The 26404-nt window shown below is 42.7% G+C and overlaps 1 protein-coding gene across 1 annotated transcript; it reads left to right on the top strand.

Annotated features, from left to right (window-relative positions):
* The first annotated feature begins 6365 nt into the window (after positions 1-6365).
* Positions 6366-15398, top strand: CHAMP1 (chromosome alignment maintaining phosphoprotein 1). Its single transcript, XM_019921162.3, has 3 exons — positions 6366-6519; positions 9208-9327; positions 11870-15398. Exon 3 carries the CDS (start codon positions 11908-11910, stop codon positions 14386-14388), a length of 2481 nt encoding a protein of 826 aa, XP_019776721.1. The 5' UTR covers positions 6366-6519; positions 9208-9327; positions 11870-11907; the 3' UTR covers positions 14389-15398.
* The last annotated feature ends 11006 nt before the right edge of the window (positions 15399-26404 follow it).

Below are 26404 nucleotides of genomic sequence, written 5' to 3'. Positions count from 1 at the left end.
CAGCACTATAAAGAAGATTTCAGGGGACTTCCCTGGTGGTCCAGTGGTTAAGAATCCGCCTTCCAACGAAGGGGATGCAGGTTCAATCCCTGGTCAGGGAACTAAGATCCCACATGCCCCGGGGCACCTAAGCCCACGTGCTCTAGAGCCCGCACACCACAACTAGAGAGAAGCCCATGAACCACAACAAAGAGGCCATGCGCTGCAACGAAACATCCCATGTGCTGCAACTAAGACCCGACACAGACAAATAAATTTAAAAAAAAAATTCAAACTTGTTTAGAGCAGCAAGGTTTATTTCATATTAAAACCTTCCAGCTAAATACATCCTAGGAGTCACTCCAGCTTCAGGTGCCCCCACGAGGTCAGCTGAGGCCTCTGTGGGTCCCGTATCACAGCGCAATTTCTCCCTCTGCCCAACCCTGCCTCCTTCTCATCCCTTCCCTTCCACAGGTGTTGATACAAGACCTCTGCCTGGTAAATATCCTGCATGTTCACCTTTGAGTTAGTGAAACCATGCCCAGTAGGATTAACAGAAGCTGGCACCGTAACAGAAATCCTTCAGTGTGTCTCACACAGCAGCAGATAAGGGAACAGCTTGTTAGAAGCTCCTCTGCGTGTAACTTGCCTTTACTGATTAAGGCTGCTGCCCAGTGGCAGCAAGCCAAAGCCCGAGACGCTGAGGTTTGCAGCAGAGAAAGGGTTTACTCACGAGGCAGGCAAGTGAGGAGACAGGAAAACATTGGGCCAAATACCAAACTTTCACTCCACCATACAAAACACTGTTCAGTGTTCATTCAGTAAAGGTAACCTTAAAACTTCCTTTAGCTCTCTATAAGATGCTACCTATTCCTTCATCAAACGTATGGGCAGGTTCAAATTCATTAAATTTTTATTGTCCCCTCTATGCAGGACCAACCACTGTGAAAACTATTTTGAGTATTTTTGCATCAATACCCATGAGGGATATTAGTTAGTAGTTTTCTTTTTTTTCATAGTATCTTTTTCTGGCTTTGGTAACAAGGTTATGATGGTCTAAAATGGTGAGTTAGAAGTGTTCCCTCCTCTTCAATTTTTAGGAAAAACATGACAAGAATGAGTATTAGTTTTTCTTTAAATGTTTGGTAGAATTCATCAGTGAAGCCATGGCTTTTTGTGTGTGTGGAGATTTTTTTTATTACTAGTTCAATCTCCTTACTACTTATGGGTCTATTCAGATTTTCTATTTCTTTGTGATTTAGTCTTGGCAGGTTTTGTGTTTCTAGGAACTTGTTCATTTCTTCTAGGTTATCCAATCTATTGGTGTACAATTGTTCATAGTGTTCTCTTACAATCCTTATTTCTGTAGAACCAGTAGTAATGTCTCCACTTTCATTTCTGATTTTAGTAACTTGGTGTTCTCTTTTTTTCTTACTCCCATCCAGCTATAGCTTTGTCGATTTTGTTGATCTTTTTGAAAAACCAACTTTTGGTTTCATTGTTTTTTTCCTATTGTTTTTCTATTCTCTATTTCATTTATCTCTGCTTTAATCTTTATTATTTCCTTCCTTCTGCTGGCTTTGTGTTTAGCTTGTTTTCCTTTTCCAGTTCCATAAATTGTAAAGTTAGGCTGTTGATTTGAGATCTTTCTTGTTTTTTTTTTTTACCACAAACATTTATAACTATAAACTTCATCCCTTTGTGGTCAGAGAAGACACTTTTTAAATCTATTGAAACTTAATTTGTGGGCTCACATATGATCTATCCTGGAAAATGTCCCCTGTGCACTTGAGAAGAGTGTACGTTCTGTTGTTTTGGGCTGGAGGGTTCTGTGTCTGTCTGCTGGCGCTAGTTGGTTTATTAAGTCCTCGATTCCCTTGCTCTTCTTCTGTCTGGTTGTTTGACCGATCATTGTGACTGGGGTACTGAAATTTCCAACTATTACTGTAAAACAATTTCTCCCTTCATTCAGTCAGTTTTCACTTCGTATATTTTGACGACCTGTCATTAGGGACATAAACGTGTATAACTGTTATGTTAAACCTTTTATTAAGCCTGTGTTAGAACTTTTATTCACATGTAATGTCCCACACTAAATCTCTCCCAGACTGAACCAAGAGGGGGTTGGACCCTGCTCTGTGCCCAAGTGAAGCCTGAGCCCGACTTTAACAGCCCCCTCCTGAAGGATCCCCATCGCCAGAATTCACATCCTACTACAGCATCAGTCCCTGGAGGCCCAAGTTGTCTCAGACCAACCTATGGGGTGCAACTCAGACTTGGCCACCACCTCGGGGATGCGAGTCAATGTCCTTCCATTTGCTTCGAGCCACTGCTGGCTTCCACCTGTGGCATTAGCCACGCAGGCCCCAGCCTTCCAAGGCCAAGCTCACTCACACTGGGAGCAAGCGACCTCAGAGTTCCAGGCACACCCATCAACCAAGAGCACATCGGCAGAGAGTAGATTTTTCACGTGTAAATAGGCTTTCTCCATTTTGTCTGCTGAGTCTAGGAAAGTGGTAAATAGGCAAGAGGTTCCTTTGTCCTCAAAACTAACTTGGAGGATGCTAATCATATTTTGTTGTGTTAAGCTTCTAATGGGAGCAGTCAAATAACTATACCGAGGAAAAAAGCATGTAAATTTAACCTGTGAATTCTATGAGTACAGGTCACTAGGTGGAATTAGGAAACGAAGATCTTGGGCTCTGCTCATGACTCCAGCAATAAGTATTTGTGTTTCCTTGAACATTTTTCTCACCTTCAACCCTGAGGTACTATCTGAGGGTTATTTTCATGAAGAGTGTTAACAGCACTGGTTAAAGTCTTGTTACAAACGGGCACACAGGGCACATGAAAGCCTTCCAAAAACAGGCATCATACATCCTTATTTCCAATCTTTATATTGGGAAAAGCCCAGTAACCATATCAAAACTAGGAATGCACTTGATTCTCATGTTTATATTGATTCTTATTTAATTTGTGGTTTAAAGAATTGTCCAAAACTTGGAACTAAGGCAAAAGAGTGATTTCACAGCTTTCTCTGTCAGGTCTGACTGGGTAAGGATTATTGAGTGTTTGATCTGTTATCTCTTTTTGATTTGGACCCACACACATGAAGTTGTATGCTAACATGTAGATTTTTGTATAGTAGAGATGTGAATGATTTCTGTCCGACAGGAAAGACAAACTCAAAGGCTATAGGTTCACTGCCCTGTATGTAACCACTTTCGTATCTAACTAGCATTCTTTCTTCTATGGCTATATATTCTCAGTCTTATGAATTCTCTTTGAATGAGCTTTATTCTTCTTATTCCCTTGAGCTAATAAATCTCTGATATGTGTTCACTTTATATTTGTGTGAGAGTCATGTTTTTAACCTTTGAAAGTATACTGACATTCACCAAAGTCGTACTCCTCATTAAAATACTAACATCATTTTAGTTAACATTATTTTGCATTATTATAAATTAAGTAGGGAGAGTTATCTGTCTTGTTTTTATTACTCTTAAAGTGGATAAGTTAATTGTATTCGATCTATATTATAATCTGGGCTGCTTTTATTATTTCTCTTACAGGAAGCATTCCTTAATTTATGTCTCAGTCATTTTTATAATTCGTCACATGTATATTAATGCACTAGTTTGAATTGAAAAACTGTCTTTTTTTCTGACAGAAAAGTCAGTCTGATTTTGACCACTTCATTTGACAATGTGCACAGGGTTTGGGTTTGCAGTCGTGATTCTGTGTAGGTTTTGAGTATGTGCAGAGGCTCAATGTCATTATCCTTTATGCACATATGACAAATGACAAAGCCCAATGCCATTTTGGTTGTGTGTTGGGTCCTCATCCCCAGAACTGTTAAGGTTGTCACTTCTCGCTGCAATTTTAGTTCACCTGCCTCCACCAATTCATTCCCGTCTTCAAGTTTGGCACCTGGAATCTAGTGTAAGTTGAGAAAACACCCAGATTAGTTATTAAAAAGTATGTGTTAAGTAGGAGCCTTAAACTAGATTGTGTTTGAAAGCCTGTAAGTCCTCATTTTAGTGGGTTGTGTAAGAGTTATTTCTGCTTTCTTTGCATACTTTCAAGTTTAGGGCACTATTCTGAGAAGCTTTAAAATACCAAAATTTCAATAATTGGGAGCTCCGTTTGTGTCATTCATCTTGAAGTATTTATATATTCTAGAGCTACAATAGCTTTGTTTACATTTCAATTCAAAATAATGGCAGGTTTTTTGGTGTTTTGTTATTTTTTGTTGTTGTCTATTCATAAAGAAAACATCAATGAAAAAGACGCAGAGTTACTGCCCCAGCACAATCTAGATATTGGCTTCCAGAAGTTGCCCTGTGCTAGAGGCTTGTGCAGAGTTCAGCTGGAATAATCAACTCATTCTAACACAGAAGAAAACAAAGTAAAGAACTTGTTCAAGCTACAGCCTGCAGCCACAACGAGCCTTGTTTCTAAAGGTGAATTTCGTAACAGAAGGTAAAAAGGCCCCAGAGGCTTCTTAAAGGAAAGGAATCCAGAACTCCGGCACTCCAGCAGTGTCCTCACACGCCACAGCTGCCTCTAGATGGAAGGGACTCCTTTCTGCAGATGGACTAAAGGAACAGGTACACATCTACACATTGATATTTCACTGACACGTCACTCCAACTGATCTTCACCAATGGCAGAAATAATAAACTGATATCTTGCTAACAGTCTCTGGGCTCTAACCAGCTCTTTAACTGGAAATTGTGTGATATGGATGACAAATTAAACTACCTTTCAGGAGGCGGCCTCACAAGTGACAATAAAAGACTGCAACAACAACACAGGGTTGCAAGTTATTTTGGTAACGCTGACGTAACAGCAACACTTACAATAAAATTATTAAAGACTTTTAAAATACAGACTTAAAATAAGAAAATCAGCACTCCATCTATTCCCAAGCTGAATTTCACAACATAGCTTCATATTCAAGATAACGATCTCAAAAGTTCTTAAAATATAAAACTTGATCTTCAAAGAAAAGATCTCATTTCTACCTTTAAAATTTACAGCTTTAAACGTGTTTTTATTTGCATTTTTATTATTAAAGCTTTAGATTTTTTTGTTTATTGGACATTTATGTTCTTCTTTTCTAAATAATCTGTGTCCTTTGCCTGTATTTCTAGTGGCGTTTCAACTTTTATTTTTTGACACAGAACTTTTTCATAAGTTAGGAGACAAGAGTTCGTTTCAGGGTTGGGCCTTGGGGGATGGGAAGCGTTTGCCTAGGTAAAGACGAATGGTGTTCATTTATTTGTGGTCCCGTCACCCATTCCCCCTCCCTCTCCCCTCCCAGAAGTGAGGTTACAGTGAACCTGGGCAGGTTCTCTTCAGCCCAGGCGATGCCTCCCTCCAGGAGTCCACGCAGCTCAGGTAAAAGATAACTGAAAACTGTAAAGCCTTTAATTATGTGGAAGGTCTTCTTTTAAAGCTATTAAATCTAGGGCTTCCTTGGTGGTGCTGTGGTTAAGAATCCGCCTGCCAGTGCAGGGGACACGGGTTCGAGCCCTGGTCCTGGAAGATCCCACATGCCGCGGAGCAACTAAGCCCGTGCACCACAACGACTCAGCCTGCACCTTAGAGCCCATGCTCCGCAACAAGAGAAGCCAACGCAATGAGAAGCCCGCTCGCCGCAACTAGAGAAAGCCCGCGCGCAGCAACAAAGACCCAACACAGCCAAAAATAAATAACTAAATTAAAACCGGTCAAAAGTATGGATCATTTTGCTGCAAAAACCTGAAAATTTCCTAGAAAGCACCCCAGTTACTATTTAAAGTTAGACTATTTCCAGAAATTAAAAGAATGCAAGGTTTTAAATTTGGCGTGAAAGTGAGCATAAAACAAAAAACATAGGCATAGACCAGAGGTGCCTGCAAGTGAGGTAGTGGATGCCGTTGGCTCTCACAGGGAACCTGGCGGCCAGCCGTTTTCCTCCCTACGCAGCACTGTCTCGGCGGGGCACTTAAGCGCTACGGAGCTGTTAACTTTAAAGAACCCGGCCAAAGACAGAAACAAATCCCAAACTCAGAGCGGCCGGGTGGTCCCAGGCCGCGGCTCGGATCCGCGACCCGGCGGGAAGGACAGGTACGGCCACCCTGCCAGCCCTCACCGTCCACGGCAGCAGAGACAGTCCCTGAAGCCCGCCTGCTCGCTGTAACTTCTAGGGCGGAGCCGGGGCGGGCGCGTCCGGGGGGCGGAGTGGGAGCACGCGTCACTTCCGGGGGCGGGGCGGGCCGCTCAACAGACCAGCGCTCTCTCCACAAAGCGGCGCTCCGCGACCAACGATCTGATTGGTCTTCGCGGGAGGGCGCGCGGCGCCAAACTCGCTTCCCGTCAGCCCCCTCCGGCCCATTCTGTGGCCGCGCACACGTTCGCGCGCCCGTAGCTCGCGCCTGCGCCTCGTCGCCATTCGGGAGGCCGCCGCGCCGCAGGGCCTCGCGGAGCCGCCTCGGACCGCGAGCCCGGCCTCCCGCAGTCCTTCCCCGCCTGGACGCCGCCCGCGGCCCACCGGTGAGAAGCGGGGCGGGCAGGGAGGGGCGTCGTCTGGGCCGCAGTCCCGAGGAAGCCTGGGGCGGCCGCCGAGGAGGGGCCCGGCCGCTGGCGCCGGCGGAAGGACCCCTCCCCCCAGAGCCGCGGGCGGGGTAGGGCTGCCGGCACTAGGGGTGGGAGGCCCTGCGTCATCCCGTGGAGGCACGAAATGTTTTGTTTAAAACCGCGCTGGGAAGGCGGGACCCGGCCCGGCGAGGGTCCGGTCCTGGAGGCAGTTTTCTCTGCCGCCCTCGGCTGCGTGGGCTTTGTCATCAGTGCTGTTCAGAAGTCGGCGGGGTAACCCACGGAGTGGGAGAAATGTGGTGTGCATCTGATAACCCAGCAACAAAAAGCTGTGTAAAAGTGGGCAGAGGGCTTGCGTGGGGGTCTCTCCCGGGAAGATGTGCAGATCGCCAGGCAGCACATCAAAGGATGCTCTTAGCCGGCAGAGTTACGGAAAGGGAATCCAGAACGAGATGCCGCTTCACACCCAGAGTGTTGGTTCGGAAGTGGAGAAATTGGAACACTCCTGCACTGGTGGCTGGGAATTAAAATGGAGCGGCCATCAGCTGTGGAAAAATGGTTCAGTGGTTCCTCAAAAGTGTCAACATGGAGTTGCCCATGGTCCAGCACTTCCCCTCCTAGGTGTGAACTCCAAAGAATTGAAAGCAGGGACCCAGGTACTTGGACACCAGTGTTCAGAGCAGCCTTCTTCGAAGCAGCCAAAAGGCGGTGACTCTAAATGACCATCAGCAGGTGAACGGGAAAAAGTTGGAATGCTGCTTATCCTTAAAAAAGAATAAAATTATGATCCATGATTCAGTTTAGACGTGCTAAGTGAAATAAGCCAGACACAAAAGAGCAAGTGTTGTATGATTTGACTCAAAGAGGGTATTGTTGAACGGGTATAGAGTTTCTGCTTTAGTTAACAGTAACATGTTATTTGTTTATCGGTTGTAACAAATCTACCGCACTAATACAGGGTGTTAATAATAGGACAAAGGATGTGCAGGGGAGGAAGGGAGGTATATGAGAGCAGAGAACTTTCTGTTCAGGTTTTCTTTAAACCTAAAACGTCTCTGAAGTTTAATAATTTTTTAAAAATCAGCAAGGATGAAGAGCCGTGCTACTGTATATATATTAATAGAGCAAATTAGCTATAGACATGCTCTGCATAGAGTTTACATGGGAGAGCTGTGCATCAAAATGTTTTAAAAGACCAATGGTGCTAGATGTTAAGAAAGAAACTGGATGGGAAATGGAAATAGGTGTGATACCATATGGTAGAACTTCTCTGAAAAATACAGGATGGTGGACTGGCAAAACACTCGTGATTAAAACTTATGTTTTTTAGACACAATATGTGGTCTGTAGAGGTGAAATGTAGGATGAGAGATTTTTATTAACCTGCACAATGTAGAGTTACTTTCATAATTAGGCTAAGGAACTCTGAAACTTAGGGGAAAAAAATGCTATAATCTGGAAGCTGGAAGTAATCTCAGTTTCTAGCCTCTACCCAGCAGCTGAATTCTGAACTCAATTCTGCAACATCCCCGTGGGGAAGACATCATTATTGTTACAGCAGAGATCCAGAGTGAGGAAATCAGGGTCTTCTGTTGCTTTCTTTGACCTAACTGTTGTGATCTTTAACAAGTCACTTCTCTCCCTCAGCATCACTTTTCTCAATTATAAAATGATGCGGTTGGACTTAAGTCCTCTGAGGACCCTTCTGGTCCTGTACTAATCATTGGCTCCCAGTTATGGAGGGCTCCTGCCTGACAGCGCAGCTCACTCTACTCCATGATCGAGTGCTTGGTAAAACTTTATGTTGAGCTGAAATCTCTTTTCCTGCTGGCTTCCGCTTGTTTTTGGACAGCTTGTGTATTATCCATAATTCTTCCTCTTTTGAAGTTAAGTGTCTGTGCTCACCAATGACATGTTTTTAAAGACTTCCTACCATTCTGTTTGCTTTCTTTTGCATATTCCCACTGCTTGGACTCAAGATCTTAAAGTGTCCTTCCTGCCCAGAGCTGGAGACAGTGATCCACTGGGATACTCTGCCTAGTGCAGTTCACTATAGTCCTATGTTTTGTAATTGATATTTGGATTCTAAATGTTTGATAAATTTCATCTGTCTGATTTGGGCCCATTTACTGGCTTTTCAGGATCTTACTAAATTCCACTGTATTAGGTTGGTCAAGATATTTGAGGAAGAACCTGGATAGATAGCAGAACATGGTCTGCTATGGTCCTTCATCAGACGCGGACTGCCTAACCTTGAGCAAGTTATTAATGTCTGGGTTTGAGTTTCCTCAACTATAAGAAGTTTTAATTGACAGAATAGCCTGTAGTCACGGCAGGAGTCTTCTGAGTGCTGGTCATGTTAGCTGAAGTTAGATGATGGGTTTGAGAAGGGTTTGGTTGGGTGAGGGTCAGGCATTAATTCCATAGAGGATCATTAAAATAAAATTCAACAAGGATGGCGTCGTGGATGGTATCTACTGTAGTCTTTGGTGTCGTTTCATTAAAGTTAGTGTCCAGGCCTTGGATTGGACCCCTCTTGCTATTGGAAGGGGCAGGGTAGTGAGGGAAATGGGCAGAATTCTGTTACAGAGGGCACAAATTTTCACAGAGAAGTAATCTGGATTCCCCTTCCCTTTTGTTTCTCAGGTCCAACTGCTCATCTTGTCCTTCATGTACTACACACTGTCTTCTGTGGTTTAGTCGAAAAGCCATGTAGACTTGCCTGCCCTTTGAAGACCACTTTTAAGACTTCTAGTAAGACAGCTGGTAAGTCTACTGGGGGAAAAGCATGTTGGTCTGTATTTCTTCCCCATTCTAAAAGTACTTGTCCTGGATTTATATTGTAAATTAAATATACAATATTTAATAACGGTATTGTACCAGCATTGCTTTGCACGTATTCTTGTGTGCTTTTAACATTTCTTTCTAACGTTTAAGAGAATATTTTATGATGAGTATGTTTTTGAAAAGTGCTTGGAGTTCTTGAGGGAAAACTGTAAAAGCACACACACCCATAGATAATGATGCATGAACGCGCGCTAAATGCGGTAGGTACAGACATGAACGCGCGCTAAGTGCGGTAGGTACAGAACCTGTTTGAGCAGTCGTTGGATACCCATGCTAAGAAGAGCATACCAGATGGAGCTGGTGGGGAATAGAACAGAGCCCAGAATAGCATCATACACAAAACTTAGTAATTGCTAAATAGAACATTACATGTCATTGGTTACATGTGTCATCAATGTTGAGATGACTGAACTATCCATTTGGGGTCAAATATAGGCTGCATCACAGAGGATTAAAGATACAAATGTAAGAAAAGAATGAAATTGTCATAGGGAAAATATTGAGTGATTAAAAAAAATAATGGGATGGAAGGCATAACTTAAAACACAGTCATAAGGGAAGCACTTTTAAGTTTTTAATTTTTATGTAAACCAATTGTATGTAGCAAAAAAAAAAATCATAAAGTCGAGACAAATAATAAAGTGAGAAGATAGTTTCCATAAAAGGACTGACTTCTTTCACATACAAAGACTATTTACAAATAATTAGGAAAAATGGGCAAAGCACATCCTAGAAAAAGAAATACACATGGCTGGGCTTCCCTGGTGGCACAGTGGTTGAGAGTACGCCTGCCGACACAGGGGACATGGGTTCGTGCCCTGGTCTGGGAAGATCCCACATGCCGCGGAGCGGCTGGGCCCGTGAGCCATGGCCGCTGAGCCTGCGCATCCAGAGCCTGTGCTCTGCAACGGGAGAGGCCACAGCAGTGAGAGGCCCGCATACCGCAAAAAAAAAAAAAAAAAGAAATACACATGGCTAATAAACAAGGGGAAATATTCAGTCTTTGTCATTAAACTACATTAAAACAGTAGTGAGATATCAGTTTTCACCTAAGAAGTAGAAAGGATTCGAAGTTTAATGATACTCTGATGCTGAGGGAGCTGGGGAATTAGTCTTCACATCAACATTCTTGGTTGGTGTGTAATAGTACAACAACTTTTTGAGAGTTTGGTAAAATGTCAGTTTCAATTGCAAATAGCCTTTGAACCAGGTAATCCATTTCTAGGAATTTCCCTTTCAGAAATACTCTCACATTCAAAGGAAATTCAGTGCTTACTCTGTATGTAAAAATATCCTAGAAAATGCCTTCTAATTCAACAGAACTCCTGAAACCTGTATCTGCCCTTACTATAGAAACACAGAAACCTGGCCCAGTTGTTTCCAGAATCACCAAAACATGTACCTCTCACTTCCCTGGAGTCTGGCCCTGTTGTTTCTCCTGAGCCACAGACACCTTCTCTTCCTTAAATGAGCGCTCGTTGCAGAAAAATATGCTTAATATCTCATTTGTGTAGAATGTGTAAACATAGACATTCTCTTCGGTGACACATAAGTACAGTGGCTACCCCTGGGGAGTGATACTATGTGAGTACCTTGTACTGCGTGAATGAGTATGTTTTTAACTGTGAGCTTCTGTTACTTTTACCACCTTAACAAGGCTAGCTTAAAAGTTTAAAAGTCTTGTTTTCTGGCCAGCAAGTTGCCTCAAGTGTGTCCTCCATCTGAATTGCCGTTTGTGGCACACTCCATCGCATCATTCAGGATCTCTGCTTGAGGTGCCTTCCTGTGCTGCCCTCCACATTCTTACCTCCCCAATTGATATAAGCACCATATTGCAAGACACGCCTTTAAACCCAAGCGCCTAGAAAAGCATGGGGCACAAAATAATTAATTTATTAAACGAATGGATAAAGTATATTAGGATGGATAAAACATTACAAGATATGTTGACTTTTTTTTAAAGCTGTCTTTTCATGTTAGATTTAGTTTAACAAGTGCTTTCTGAAATGGACCTAAAGTTTCTTGCTCTGCCTTAATAGCCTAGCTTTAGCTTTGATATTTACTCAGCTTTGCGTACTGACAGCTTGTTGATTCGCGGTTTTAGAGTCAAAGTGTAAGGCACATGCAATAGATAATTCTGGAGTGAAGCTTGGGTCCCTGATAGTCCTGTAACCTGGGTAAGTCGTTTCTTTGAACATTAATTTCTTCATCTGTAAATGAAAGTAATATTTGAGTCATATTGTTAGGAGTGTTAAATGAGATGATGTATGTAAAAATAGCAGAGTTCCTGGGACTCAGTTTAAAATTAATTATTATTTTTCCCATCTCTTCAAAATCTTTATAGAGATATTATCTAATAGATGCACGTGCCATTCTAGACTTATGCAAGTAAGAATGGACTAGAAACAGCATTTTATTCAAAAACGTTCTCTGAAAATCATTTATTTCTGCTTTATTGCAGCACTGTTTTTAAAGAATATAATCGTGTATGTTAGAAAAATGGAAGTATTCCAGGAACTTCGTAAGCCATCGGCACGTTTGGAGTGTGACCACTGCAATTTCAGAGGCACGGATTATGAAAATGTACAAATCCACATGGGTACCATCCATCCAGAATTTTGTGATGAAATGGATGCTGGTGGGTTAGGTAAAATGATATTTTACCAGAAAAGTGCAAAGCTGTTTCACTGCCATAAATGCTTTTTCACCAGCAAGATGTACTCTAATGTATACTATCACATCACATCCACACATTCAGCCCCAGAGAAATGCAGTGAGAAACCAAGAAATCAGTTAAACAAAGACGCAGATCCTGTGAGAAGCCCTTCTGTTCCTGAACACCAGAAAATGGCCTCTAATTCAGCAGAACTCCTGAAACCTATACCTGCCCTTTCCATAGAAACACAGAAATTTGGCCCAGTTATGTCTCCAGAATCACCAAAACCTACTCCTCTTACTTCCCTGGACTCTCAGAAACCTGGCCCTGTTGTTTCTCCTGAGCCACAGACACCTTCTCTTCCTTCTCCCGAGCCTCCGAAACCTGCCCCTGTTTCTTCTCCTGAACTTCCAAAACCAGTCCCTCTTGTTTCTGAATCTCAGAAACCAGTCCCTGTTCCTTCTCCAGAACCACAGAAACTTGCTCCCGTATCTCCTGAGCCAGTGAAGGCCACTCTTACTAATCCCAAACCCCAGAAACACTCTCATTTCCCAGAAACATTGGGGCCACCTTCAGCCTCATCTCCAGACTCACCAGTTCTGGCTGCCTCCCCTGAACCTTGGGGACCTTCCCCAACAGCGTCTCCAGAGTCTCGGAAGCCGGTCCGGACTGTCTCCCCTGAGCCAAGGAAGCTGTCCCCATCGGAGTCTCCTGAACCTTGGAAGCCATTCCCTGCTGTGTCCCCAGAGCCTCGGAGACCAGCCCCAGCTGTGTCACCAGGTTCTTGGAAGCCAGGGCCACCTGGGTCTCCCAGGTCTTGGAAGTCCAGTCCGTCAGCATCATCAGGACCTTGGAAGCCAGCTAAACCTGCTCCATCTGTGTCTCCTGGACCTTGGAAACCAATTCCTTCTATATCACCTGGACCTTGGAAACCAACTCCATCCATGTCCCCTGCATCCTGGAAGTCTTCATCAGTCTCACCTGGTTCCTGGAAATCTCCCCCCGCATCTCCTGAGTCATGGAAGTCTGGCCCACCAGAACTCCGAAAGACAGCGCCCACCTTGTCACCTGAACACTGGAAGACAGTTCCTCCAGTGTCTCCTGAGCTCCGTAAATCAGGACCTCCCTTGTCTCCTGAGCTTCGCAAACCAGGCCCACCACTGTCCCCAGAGATCCGTAGTCCAGCGGGATCTCCAGAGCTCAGAAAACCCTCAGGGTCTCCAGAGCTTTGGAAGCTTTCTCCTGATCAGCGGAAAACTTCTCCTGCTTCACTTGATTTTTCTGAGTCCCAGAAGAGTTCCCGTGGTGGTTCCCCTGATCTCTGGAAGTCTTCCTTTTTTATTGAACCTCAGAAACCTGTCTTCCCTGAGACCCGGAAACCAGGTCCTTCTGGGCCATCTGAGTCCCCTAAAGCTTCCTCTGATATCTGGAAGCCTGTTCTCTCTATTGATACTGAGCCTAGAAAACCTGCCCTGTTTTCTGAGCCTACCAAAACAGCCTCTCGTGCTTCTCCTGAACCACGAAAACGTGCCCTTTTTCCAGAGCCCCGGAAACATGCCCTTTTCCCCGAACTTCCCAAAGCTGCTGTCTTCTCAGAATCTCAGAAGGCAGTTGAGCTTGGTGATGAACTACAGGCAGATGCCATAGACGATCAAAAGTGTGATGTTTTGGTTCAGGAAGAACTACTAGCTACACCTAAGAAACTCTTAGAAGACACTTTATTTCCTTCCTCAAAGAAGCTCAAGAAAGACAACCAAGAGAACTCGGATGCTGAGCTTAGTAGCAGTGAGTATATAAAAGCAGATCTGGATGCGATAGATAGTAAGGGCCAAGAATCGAGCAGTGATCAAGAGCAGGTTGACGTGGAATCGATTGATTTTAGTAAAGAGAACAAAATAGACATGACTAGTCCAGAGCAGTCCAAGAATGTACTGCAGTTTACTGAAGAAAAAGAGGCTTTTATCTCTGAAGAGGAGATTGCAAAATACATGAAGCGTGGAAAAGGAAAGTATTACTGCAAAATCTGTTGCTGTCGTGCTATGAAAAAAGGTGCTGTTTTGCATCATTTGGTTAACAAGCATAATGTCCACAGTCCCTACAAATGTACAATTTGTGGAAAGGCTTTCCTTTTGGAATCTCTCCTTAAAAATCATGTAGCAGCTCATGGGCAAAGTTTACTTAAATGTCCACGTTGTAATTTTGAGTCAAATTTTCCAAGAGGCTTTAAGAAACATTTAACTCATTGTCAAAGCCGGCATAATGAAGAGGCAAATAAAAAGCTAATGGAAGCTCTGGAACCTCCACTGGAGGAGCAGCAAATTTGATTTTTAAATACAGTGTGGATATATGCTCTACAGAGTTGTTTATTGAACCCATTGTTGAAAGTATAGTTAAATAGCCTAGTTGGATCAGTAGATGTTGACATGTATGGTATACTGTGTCTCAGTAGTGTTACAAAGCATAAGCGTTTGGTTATTTTTTTCTTGATCTTTGTTTATGTGGTTGTCGTGTAAGTCAGTAAATTCATATTGTATATTCCAGATGGGTAAAATTAATTTCAGTATATTTGAATAATATGAAGAGGTAGGCATTCCATTTAACAATCAAGAGAAAGTTGTACTCAATTTAAAACATCTAGTTAAAGTGTATCTTTTTGTGCAACTAATTTCAGACATTGGAAATTATTCGTTAGAATGTTTAAGAATTAGGCATGAAAATTTTGAGAAATTTTGTTCTCAAGTATTTTCACATCATAAAAATTATTTTAAAGTTTCTATTTGGTCATATAAAGTTATTTATAAATCTTGAACCCCTTCTAGGTGTTTATTAACTTTTATATTATGGAAGATTGGAGTCTCAGGGTTGCTGATTTTCTGCTAAAAGAGGGGAAATTGAGTCCGTTTAAAAAATAGTTTGCAGCCTTCTCCTGTAGGAAACTGAGAAACATGAGTGTGATTTTAGGCCTTGTCTTTAGTTGTTTCCTTTGGAGTCTTCCATTCTGGACCTTACCCCAAGATCTGGCCCTTCACTTCCCCGTGAGCTCAAAGCAATAGGTGATCCTTATTTGCCAAATGTGTCAGGGTTGCACCTCCTACTTCTGGGCCTTCCGCACCATCTGTCGGGGCTTCAGACCAGGGTAAGGAGCAGAAATGAAAGTCTTCCGGATTCACAACAAAAAATTTTATAAATAGACATTACTGTTTAAGAGTACATCAGTTTTATGTTTTTCACAGTTGTTACTGTAAATACCTTGTGCCTGTTAATGGATTATTTTATTCTAAAATATTTTGTCAAATGTGTATCAATCAAATTAAAAACAAAGGCTTTCATGTTAGCAACATATTCATGTGTGTTTTCTTTTGTGTAACTTTCATTGTATGATACCAAATTCCATTATTCTTTCCTATTTCCACTTGTTTTTAGCATACTAATTTTCATACCTGGAGCAGCATTTTCTAAGCTCGGTTTTCTCAGAGTTCTGTGGTCAGGTAGGTTAAGGGAAACACTGTACAGTCATCCCTTGGTGTCCACAGGGAATCAGTTCCAGGACCCCCTGCAGATTGCATATAACCTACACATGTCCTCCCATATGCTTTAAATCATCTCCAGATTACTCATAGCACCTGATACAATGTAAATGCTATATAAACAGTCGCCAGCAAGTGGCAAGTTCAAGTTTTGCTTTTTGGAACTTTCTGGAAATTTTTTTCTAATATTTCTGATCTGTGATTGGTTGAATCCACGAATGTGGAAACCAAGGATACAGAGGCCTGGCTACATTAGGCTCTCTATGAAAATTCTCATTAATCCACATTAGCCCATTAAAGGTCATTTAATCTCAGTGGAGGTCAGTCCTGAGTGCTTCATTTAAACAATGGGAAGCATTTAGTGCCATAAGGACTCTGATACATGGCCGGGGTTGAGATACTGGCTTTTATCAAGGTGTTCCCAGACACCTGAACAAGGAGCGCTTTATTCATGGCATCCAAATGCATATGCCAATTGGGAAGACAATGTTTAGATAATACTGGGAAGACCTTACAAGCTTCAGACCTGTCACTTGTTTGCAGAGCACAGTCTGGCAGGCAAGGTACTGGTTGATGGGATTGTTGGTTTATACTGGGCACCTTGACAACAAGCTTCCAGTTCTGGAGTTTGCCTCTAGGCATGATGCCAGCAAGTAGAGAGGTAAGATGTCCTGGCCATATCCGTCTTGCATACTGACTTGATTAAAATGATGGGTAGAACAACGGGCCTCCAGTGCCCAGAACCCCTTTTGAAGCCTGCAGTCAGACCAACCATGCCTGAGCATATGCAACAACATGCAACAGGTTCTTAGGACGTCACCTTCCGGTGCAGACTTCTCACAGAGTCCTTCCTATGCCTTTGCTCGAGGGGGCGCTAACTAGATCCTACGACTTGGCATCTCATGGTGGGTTTTTAATAATATTTTTATAAGATAGAGGATATTAACGCTAGGGTAAGCAGCGGTGATGCATGTGTAGTCTGGGCATTAAGGCCTTAATTTTAGACCAAAGCACGATGTTCTCGGCTCACCTCAGTTGTGGCTTCCCACTTTTTTCTCCTTTTACCTCTAAGGTCAAGGGTTAGTTAGCTGTGCCCTTACTTTAGAACCTGTTTACGTTCTTTTTAATCGTTGGTAACTTTGCCTTCTATACAATAGCATCCCTCACTAATCAATATGACCCACTCTATCTTTTCATTTTCTTATTTACCTATGAAATTACAACCTTCTAATGACTCCCCAGTGATTTTACATAACATGAAAGGGAATAAAAATTACCGTACCATTTTTACACAACATTCATGGCCTTGATGCCGTTATGTTCTAGGGAGCCAATGTCGTTTTCATTAATTTGACTCTGAGTACGTGAATTGTAATGTGTCTGTGTGGCAGATGCTGCTTTTGTTTTTAATATTGGTGTAGATTCCATAGCTTTGTCTTGGATGAAGACAGACTGATGCTTAATCAGATCTGATCTGCAAGCATCACAAGATGAAGGGTGCCTCTTTAAGATGAATTACACCCTTAGATTAAAAAAAAAAACACAGAAATTGTCTGCTTTCTCAATCTAGCTCTTTCTGTTCACATGTAATTTTGATCATTCACTTCCTATTGCTGCTATACATTGCATGAAATTTTGTGGCTTGAAACAATGCAGATCTGTTAAAGTTACGAAGTTCACTGGGCTGAAGTCAAGGTGAGAGCAGGGCTGCATTCTTTCCCGGAGGCTCTAAAAGGGAATTCATCCCCTTCACTTCTCCAGCTTCTAGAGGCCACCTGCACTCTCCGCATGATTCCCTTCCTGCATCTGTGAGCTAGCACATGGCATCTCTGACCCTGCTTCTGTTATCACGTGTTTCTCTGACTCTTTCCCTCATACACTTAAAGACCATGTTATTACATTGGGCCCCTAGACAATCTAGGATGATCTGTATTTTAAAGTCAGCTAATTAGCAACCTTAAATCTCTGACATAAAGACTACCACACTCACAGATTCTGGCAATCTTGTACTTTGGGGGTCATTCTGCCTTCCACACCTGGGCTTGAAAATTGGGGTTTTGATTCCTCTGCTTAGCCTATAGCAAGCCAGGTTGGGTTTCTTTGGCAACATGTCTGTTGCTACCGCCTCACTGGTCTAGGCCCTCATCGTTGGTGCAGTAGACTGCCCCATGGCCGGGGGCTTCCAGTATCAACCCCAGCCCACCCTTTACACACCAAAATAAGGTCTCCACAATACTGATTGTATGTTGCATTCTTTATACAAAATTACCCCTTAAGGTACAGTTACTTAAGGCCTTCCATTGGCAAACCACACCTTACTCAATAACCTTCTCACCCCACCTCATAATACTTGGTCAGTCCTTCCTATTAAAGTCCTACCCTTACTAAGCCTGGCACGGTTCTCTCCACCTTCCAAGTCTACTATTGCAAGACTACTTTTTTCATTTTATGAATTGAGGAAAAAAAAACCCTATAGGACTGATTTGGACCTAATTTAGCGTTAATGCAACACGGGAATGCTATTTGTTATTACAAATACCCCACACTGGATGCTACATTCAACCCTAAAACTGAAAATGCTGTTGGAATAAAATATGACATTTCAACCCCTTTGATCCTGATCAACTACCAGCTTAGTTGGATTGAGCATACTTTCAATTAACTTTGCTTCTAACACCCACTGATCTCTTGTAAATGTTTGCCATGGGCCACACGGAGGATTAGATGAAGTGGATGGGAAGCCTACTAAATTCTTACTAGATTTGTATAAATGGAAGAGTTCTAGGTCAAGTGAACAAAATTCCAACTTGAATCATAAAAACAGTCATGGCCCCTCAGTCATTTCCCAGACTTGAGCCAGTTTACAGACCTTGAATGAAGGGGAGGCTGGGTCCCCTTGAGCAAGGATCCCAGTACACTGCCAGAAATGTATACTGTTAACCTTTTTCCCAGCCTTCCCCAAAGGTACAGATGGCCATTTACCAGGGTGGCTGCACTGGGCAAAAGGAACTAATCAGACCCTTCAGGAATGCCTGGACACTGGTTCTGAACTGACACTGATTCCAGGAGACACCAAGCATAACTGTGGCCCTCCAGTCAGAGTAGGGGCTTATGGAGGTCAGATAATCAATGGAGTTTCAGCTCAGGTTCATCTCACAGTGGGTCCAGTATCCTCAAACCATCCTGTGGTCATTTCTCCAGTCCTAGGATGCATAATTAACAGTAGACATACTCAGGAACTGGCGGTATCCCCACATTGGTTCCCTGACCTGTGAGGTGAGGGCTATTATTGTTGGAAAGGCCAGTAGGAAGCCTCTAAAATTGCCTCAACCTAGGAAGCATGTAAATCCAAAGCAATCGGGCAGAAAGGATTCTGGGAAGATGGTGGAGTAGGAAGCCCAAGGAATCTGTCTCCCCACCTAGACAGCAACTGTACTGGCAGAATTCATCTGACATAACTATTTTGGAACTCTGGAGTCTGTTGAAGGCTTGCAACTTCCAGGGGAAGGACTGGACAGTAACTTGTGGTTAACTTCGGTCAATTTTGGCTTTTCACAGAGTAGCAGCTACTTGTTCCCTACCCACAGCCACGCAAGCATCTTGCACACAACTTGCAGGATCTAGTGTGGGTAAGAAGGTCCCTGTCTTGCAAATACCTCAAAGCATCTGTGCTTTGATTTCTAGTTGCTGCTTTTGCTCACAGAGGTGCAGACAAAGAGGCAGGCAGCCATTCCTTCTGTAAATACTTCCACCTCTAGCTGAAGAGGCTTTCAGGTGATTTAAAGGGCCAGCACCCTCCCCAACCCCCACCCCCACCCCCTGCCCCTGACACACTTCATTTTTTGCTTTTCTCCTTTTGGGAGCCAGACGTTAAATACTACTGCATATACAGGGAAAATTAGAAAGTGACTGCACCTGCCCAAGGGAAGGCTCAGAAGAGACATAAAAAAAGACATTATTTGCAGTTCAGGCTGATCCTTGGCACAGAGACAGCCTACAACAGTAAAACAAATAAGTACATAAATAATAAACATGGCAAACCCTGGGGAAGGGGAAGAATCTGATTTCCAGAGTTACACATTATTATATTCAAATGTCCAGTGTTCAACAACAACAACAAAATCACAAGGCATACAAAGAAAAAGGAAAGTATGGCCTGTTCAAAGGGAAAAAACTCAACAGACTGTACCTAAAAAAGATGTAATGGCAGACATACTAGACAAAGACTTTAAAACCACAGTCTTAAAGATGCTCAAAGAACTAAGGAAGATGGGGAGAAAGTCAAGAAACTGGTGTGTGAACAAAATGTGAATATCCATAAAGAGATAGAAAACCTAAAAAGGTACCAAAAAGAAATTATGGAGCTGAAAAGTACAACTGAAATAAAATTTCACTAGAGGGATTCAAGGCAGACTAGAGCAGGAGGAAGAAGGAATCAGTGAACTGAAGACAGATCAATGGAAGTTATTGAGGCTGAGGAACAGAATGAAAAATGATCGAAGAGAAGTGAGCAGAGCCTAAGGGACTTGTGGGACATGATCAAGTTGACCAACACAAGCATTGAGGGGGAAGAGAGAAAGGGCAGCAAGAATATCTGAAGAGATAATGGCTGAAAACTCCCCAAATTTGATGAAATACATGACCATAAACCTCCAAGAAGCTCAACAAACTCCAAGTAAGATGAACTCAAAGAGAACCACACTGAGACATTATAATCAAACTTTCAAAGATAAAGAGCAAATCTTGGAAGCAGTAAAAGAGGAGAGATTCATCACCTGCAAGGGATCCTCAATAAGATTATCTGAAGATTTATTATCAGAAGTTTTGAAGGCCAGAAGACACTGGGTTGATATATTCTCTGTGCTAAAAGAAAACTACTGTCAACCAAGAATCCTGTATTCAGCAGAACTGTCCTTCAAACGTGAAGGAGAAATTAAGACATTCCCAGTTAAACAAAAGCTGAGGGAGTTTGTGGCCACTACACCTGCCCTGCAAGAAATGCTCAGGGAGTGTTGCAGGTGAAATGAAAGGACACTAGACAGCACCTTGAAGCCGTGTAGAGAAATAAAAATCTTAGTAAAGGTCAAATAGGGCAATTATGAGGCTAGTATTTTTATGACATTGGTTTGTAACTGTACTTTTTGTTTTCTGCATAATTTAAGAGACTAATACATTTAAAGAAAAAAGTATTAGTGTATAACTAGTATTAATGTATATTACTGTAACTTTGTAACTCCAAATTTTGTTTCCTGCATAATTTAGGAGACTAGTGCATTTAAAAGAATTATTAATGTTTGGGGCACACAATGTATAAAGATGTAATCTTGTGACATCAATAGCCTAAAGGGCTGGGGATAGAGCTGTAAAGGAGCAGAGTTTTTGTGTTATTGAAGTTAAGCTGCTGTAAATTCAAATTAGAGGAATAATTTCAGGATGTAAATCCTCATGGTACCACAAAGAAAATTGCTATAGAATATAAACAAAAGCAAATTAAGAACGAATTTAAACATTTCATTACAGAAAAAGTCAACTAAATTCAAAAGAAGACAGAAATGCAGGAAATGAGGAACAAAAATATAGACAAACATTGTATACGCTCTACGTGCTATAGGGCATACAGAAAACAAATAGCACAATGTCTCACCTAGTGAATGGTGCAGATGCTTTCCACGTCAGCAAGAAAGAACTGGATGGCCAATCATGAGTCCCCTTATAGGAGGGACCAGCAGGGTGAACCTGGGCCCCCAGAATCCTTTGCTCTTTCTCTGCTGCCAGGCAGAACTGGCTCTGCTGAATGACCATCTAAGGGTCACACAGCCAACCAGGGTGAGGCAGGTGAAACTGACAGGATCAACTGATTCCCCAGTGCCTGGCACATGGTAGGCACTTAATAAATACTAATTGAATAAATGAATGAATAGGTTTTTCACACACCTGCCGATGAAAGGTTACCAGGAACCTGACACTGGTCTGCTGAGTTCTTTTATGCATGGCCAACGAATCGTCACAGTGCGAAGCCAACCTCTTCCAAACGGTCTTCTTTGCACCAATGAAGGGAGTGGCAGAGGGTACTTTTTGATTCAAGCAGGCTGCCCCAAGTGTGAAGGTCACCTGCTCTTGCTGGTGAAAAAAAATAAATAAGGAGCAGCATAGAAACCGACCTGGCCTTGGACACTGTGCTTGTGGAGCTGCCGAAGGAGCCCATGACTTCTCTCCTGCCCAGCGTTCTGTATGAGGCTGGAAGCCGAGCTCCCACTCCAAGCAAGGACTTCCATCACCTGGCCATCGCCAACACTGAGGTAAGGCACCAGTAAAGCTAAGGAGCTGCCTTCCTGGGTGTTACAGCTTCAATGCTTGCCAAGCACACACTTCCTCTCCTGCTGGGAATAAAGGGCACACTCTTTGAGACCTTGAGCTATGAAGTCAGACAAACCTATGTTTGAACGTGCCTCCATCACTCTGTGTGTGTGTGTGTGTGTGTGTGTGTGTGTGTGAGAACTTGGGCGACCTAGTATCTTCACACGCACAATGGGGCAGTCTCGTAAGACCTGCCTCAAGGTGGTTTTGGCACAAGACAGAATGAATTGCACAGAGCGCTTGATAAATGTTAGATGCCATTGTTACTTACTGCTCTGACTGAATTATACTAACAAGGACTTGGCCACCGGCAGGGAAACTGAGTCAGGATTGAAAGCTAGGATTTTATGGCTTGCCTCGTCCTGGCAGTGAGTTAGGTCCTTTGGGGATTTCATTCTATCGAACATCTGAGTTATGCGTAGCCAACTCGTCACCACCCTGAAAATGTCTACAGTGGACCCCCATCTGGTCTGGGGCTCCAGTGATCAAGAAGTTGTTCCTGACTCCCTGTGCACCCTTCCTGCTGTCACCACAGAAGTGAGGCCTCAGGTCCTGATGAAAACAGCCCAGGCACCACCTCCTCAGCTAAGAAGGCTTTCCTGCCACCCGGGCTGGGCAAGTCACGCCTTCTCTGACTCACAGACGCCTAGTCCTCTATTGTTACTGGCTTTTATCGGACTGCCTCCCCCACCCTGAGGGCCTTATTCCTGGAATATAGTACTTTCTCAAATAATTGTTGAAAGAGCAGAGGAGGGGGCATTCTTTGCTACCCAGCGTTTTCCCATAGATACAATATTACCTTCCCATAGATACAATATTACCTTCCCATAGATACAATATTACCTACCAGCTGTTTTCAAATCTGGCTGCACATTTGAATCACCTGCAGAGCTTTAAGAACGACTGGTTCCTGGGCCGCACCCAGACTAGTGAAGTCTTTTGGGTGTGGAGCACAGGACTGGGTGTTTTGTAGAGTCTCACATGCTTCTAATACAGCCAAGGTTGAGAACCACGGTTATGAGCCATGACTGTTAGGCCCACAGGCTTGCCCACGCTCTGAGAAACTACTTGTGTGGGAAGAAGAAGACCAGCCTCCAAGTAAGGGGGCAACTTACGTCTTTCCACCTCGGGTTCTTTTGTCTTTAAAATGGTGATGTGACATCTACTGCATGGAGCAGTTAGGAAGAAAGTGACTGAGAGGAAGTGTCTGCTCGCATCGCGAGTCACATTTGTGATGAAGCAGGAACGTCCTAGCTCACACTGTGGTTTTAGTTATAAAATACAGTATCTAAACAAGCAGAGAAGATGCCAAAGGAGTTCAGCTCTTTAACTGTGGTCTGTCTACCTTCAGGGACGGAAGGGGGTTGAAACAAAGCCAGATTGAGCCACGTGGGTGCCCAATGTGGTTAATAGGTTGGTTCCCCTTCAAGCTGATTGTTTTAAAATATTTGCTCAACATTCATTCAGAGGAGGCTGAGGGCCAGGTGGGGAGAACACAGGTTCTCCCTGCTGCCCTGAGCAATTCAGCTCTAGCCTCAGAAAAGACCCTCAGAAGGCAGTTGAGGGCCCAATCACTGCTCCTTCAGGAAACCCATCCACAACGATCATTTCTCCTAAGTATTTCTTTCTGCCACATGGACTTCTCTCCCTGAGAGGAGTTCTGAGGAACAGAATTTTCACCATCTGGGTGCATCTCAAGTCCAGACTGTCCTTGTCTTCATCCAGCTCTGAAAAGGGGAGGCCTGGTCTCCCTGGGGGTTAAGTGGGGCTTGCACGTTAAAAGATCACATGACTGTTCCCAGCAGGGAAACTCGACGGCCCACATTTCACCTGTGGAGCTTCCTATCATCCGTGAATCCATGTTCCTCCACCGGAAGAGAAGCACCAAGGTGGGAGCAGGCCTGCCCAGGGCTCCTGGCTCGGTGGGAAGACAGCAGCGTCGCTCTCCTTCACCAGCTTCTTCCACTCCAGCGGTGGGATTCGCTCTGGACAGAGTTAAGGCAAGCAGAAAGGATCAGGAGACTACATATCTATCCAAATGATGAATCGAGCTTTCCTGTTATGAAGTCTAAATTTTCCTGTATTATTCCTTTAAGTAGTAGGCTGGAGGAGGGATGGCATTTGAGGCTTTGGGATAAGTGAACAAATGGCAAAGAGAATCAGTGATTTGGTACAACAAGACCTGGGCTAAGACCCCGCTCACTCACGGGTCTGCTGATCTTTGGCACATTAAATGGTTTGTCTTTTAACACACCTGAGATGATGATGCCTGCTTCGCAGGATGAGTTCCGGGACGTGATGGGATAAAAGAGTTGAAAATTTAGAAAAACTGTTAAGGGTGTGTGGGCTTGAGGTCCAAGTACGATTTCCAGAAAGTGACACCAGAATGAATACATTTCAGGGTTTAATCAGCTTGTGAGCTTGCGAGTGTGGAATGAGCGAATGAGCTAGTTCAGAGGAGAATTTAGGGAACAGCAGTTTAAATAGTAAAGGCAGGCTGAAATAAGCTTGCTAAGTTAGAGAAAACTGGTTAACGGGACGATGTCCAAAATACATTCCATAAAGTCTATGGGTAAAATTTTATGTGATTTCTTCCTGATAAGATGTGTAGTAATCATTAAGATAGTTTTAAAAAACTCTTTTGATCAAGTATATTTACCAATTACAATCATTCTTCATCCAATTAAATATTTTATCATTCATGCCTCCCATTGATTAAAAAGTGAATTTATATGCTAGTTGCCAGGCAGGGTAGCTTCTAGCAGTATATTTTACTGTTTTTTAAAATGGTATAAAACAGAATCAAAGGATTTATTTGTGAGTTTTAAAATAAATCTTATTTAAGTTTTCCCAAAAGCTCAATGCTAGAGTTTGATATATTCATGTACACATATTTACTGAAGAAATATAACTTCCATTATCACATTCTTTGCTTCATCAATAACCCATTGGTTTAGCTACACATTATTCTAAGTTAGCTAATAAGAAAGACTATTAACTCCATTTAATTTTAATCTTGACATTACTGCATTTACTTACAAGATGTTTCTAACTTTTGTATAAATAGGTCCTCATTTTGAGACATCAATTTCATGTTTATTTGAATTGAAAAATGAAGTTTTTCTGAATAAATAAGGCTGATTTGGCTGACTGGCTTGATAGTAAGAACTAACTGGCAAAGGTTATTACATGGTGACTATTTTCCATAAATTGGATTCATTACATTTGCAACCCAAGGCTTTAGAAAACTCTCTATGAAAATATACTGGCAACGATGTTCTGAAAGGACTGCCTTGATTATTTTTCCCCAAGCCTTTTTGAGTAGATCAGATTAAACTGTTCACTTCCAAGAATGAAAGACTAGGGACTTCCCCGGTGGTCCAGTGGTTAGGACTCCGCACGTCCACTGCAGGGGGTGTGTGTTCGATCCCTGGTCGGAGAACTAAGATCCCACATGCCGTGTGGTGCAGTCAAAAAATAAATAAATAAACCAAGAATGAAAGACTAGCAGGTACAATTAATAATTTTTTGAGATGTTGGAAAAGACTTTTGTATACTTCCCAGGAACCGAGAAACTGAACGACTCCAATCATTGAATTGCAAAGCCTTTCAAAAGTCAGATGATTTCTAATTCTTTGCTTTCAATTAAATTAGAAGAATTATCAAATGGTAGACATTAGAAGTAATTTTTGATTATAGATAACTATGAACAGTTGGTATATAACTTGAAAGAATTTTAAAGGGTTAAGTGGTATTTTATAACAAAACTCCTCTGCTCCATTCAGTGTCACCAAGGTTTCTCAGCAGTTAGATCAATAAAAATGGAAACCTGGAATAGAATTGTCCAACATTGTCTTATTCTACTAGCAAAAGGTATTCATTAAATTCATCTGTCAATATATGAACCCATTGGGGAAAATATCCCCATCTTTCTGAGAGAAATTTTCTTTTTAACACTTTATTGTTGACTATTTTAAACACGCACATAAGTAGAGAGAGTAGAGAGAGAAACTGGGCTCTCACCAGTTTCGAGAATTATAAACATCCTGCTGTTTTTAATTCAAGGAAGGTTATTTCTAGCCATCAGACTTTTATGTTTATGTCTTAGTTGGTTTGGACTGCTCTAGGAAACTGCCTTCGACTGGGTGGCTTATAAGCAGCAGAAATTTATTCCTCACAGTACTTGACACGGGAAGTCCAAGATCAAGGGGCTGGCAGATTCAGTGTTTGGGGAGAGCCTGCTTCCTTGTCCAGATGAGGCCATCTTCTCACTGTGTCCTCACATGGCAGAATGCGTGAGGGATGCTCTGGGGTCTCTTCTGTAAGACCCTAATCCCATTCCTGAGGGCTCCACCCTCATGATTTAATGACCTCCCAAAGGTCCCACATTCAAATGCCCTCACACTGGGGATTAGATTTCAACATGTGAGTTTGGGGGGAGGGGCACAAACATTCA

This window comes from Tursiops truncatus, chromosome 18, assembly GCF_011762595.2.
Source record: "Tursiops truncatus isolate mTurTru1 chromosome 18, mTurTru1.mat.Y, whole genome shotgun sequence".
Taxonomy (NCBI): domain Eukaryota; kingdom Metazoa; phylum Chordata; class Mammalia; order Artiodactyla; family Delphinidae; genus Tursiops; species Tursiops truncatus.
This window is presented reverse-complemented; position numbering and strand designations above follow the sequence as displayed.

Excerpts from the sequence above, each read along its gene's own strand:
- CHAMP1 (XM_019921162.3), top strand. The coding sequence starts at position 11,908 with ATGGAAGTATTCCAGGAACTTCGTAAGCCATCGGCACGTTTGGAGTGT.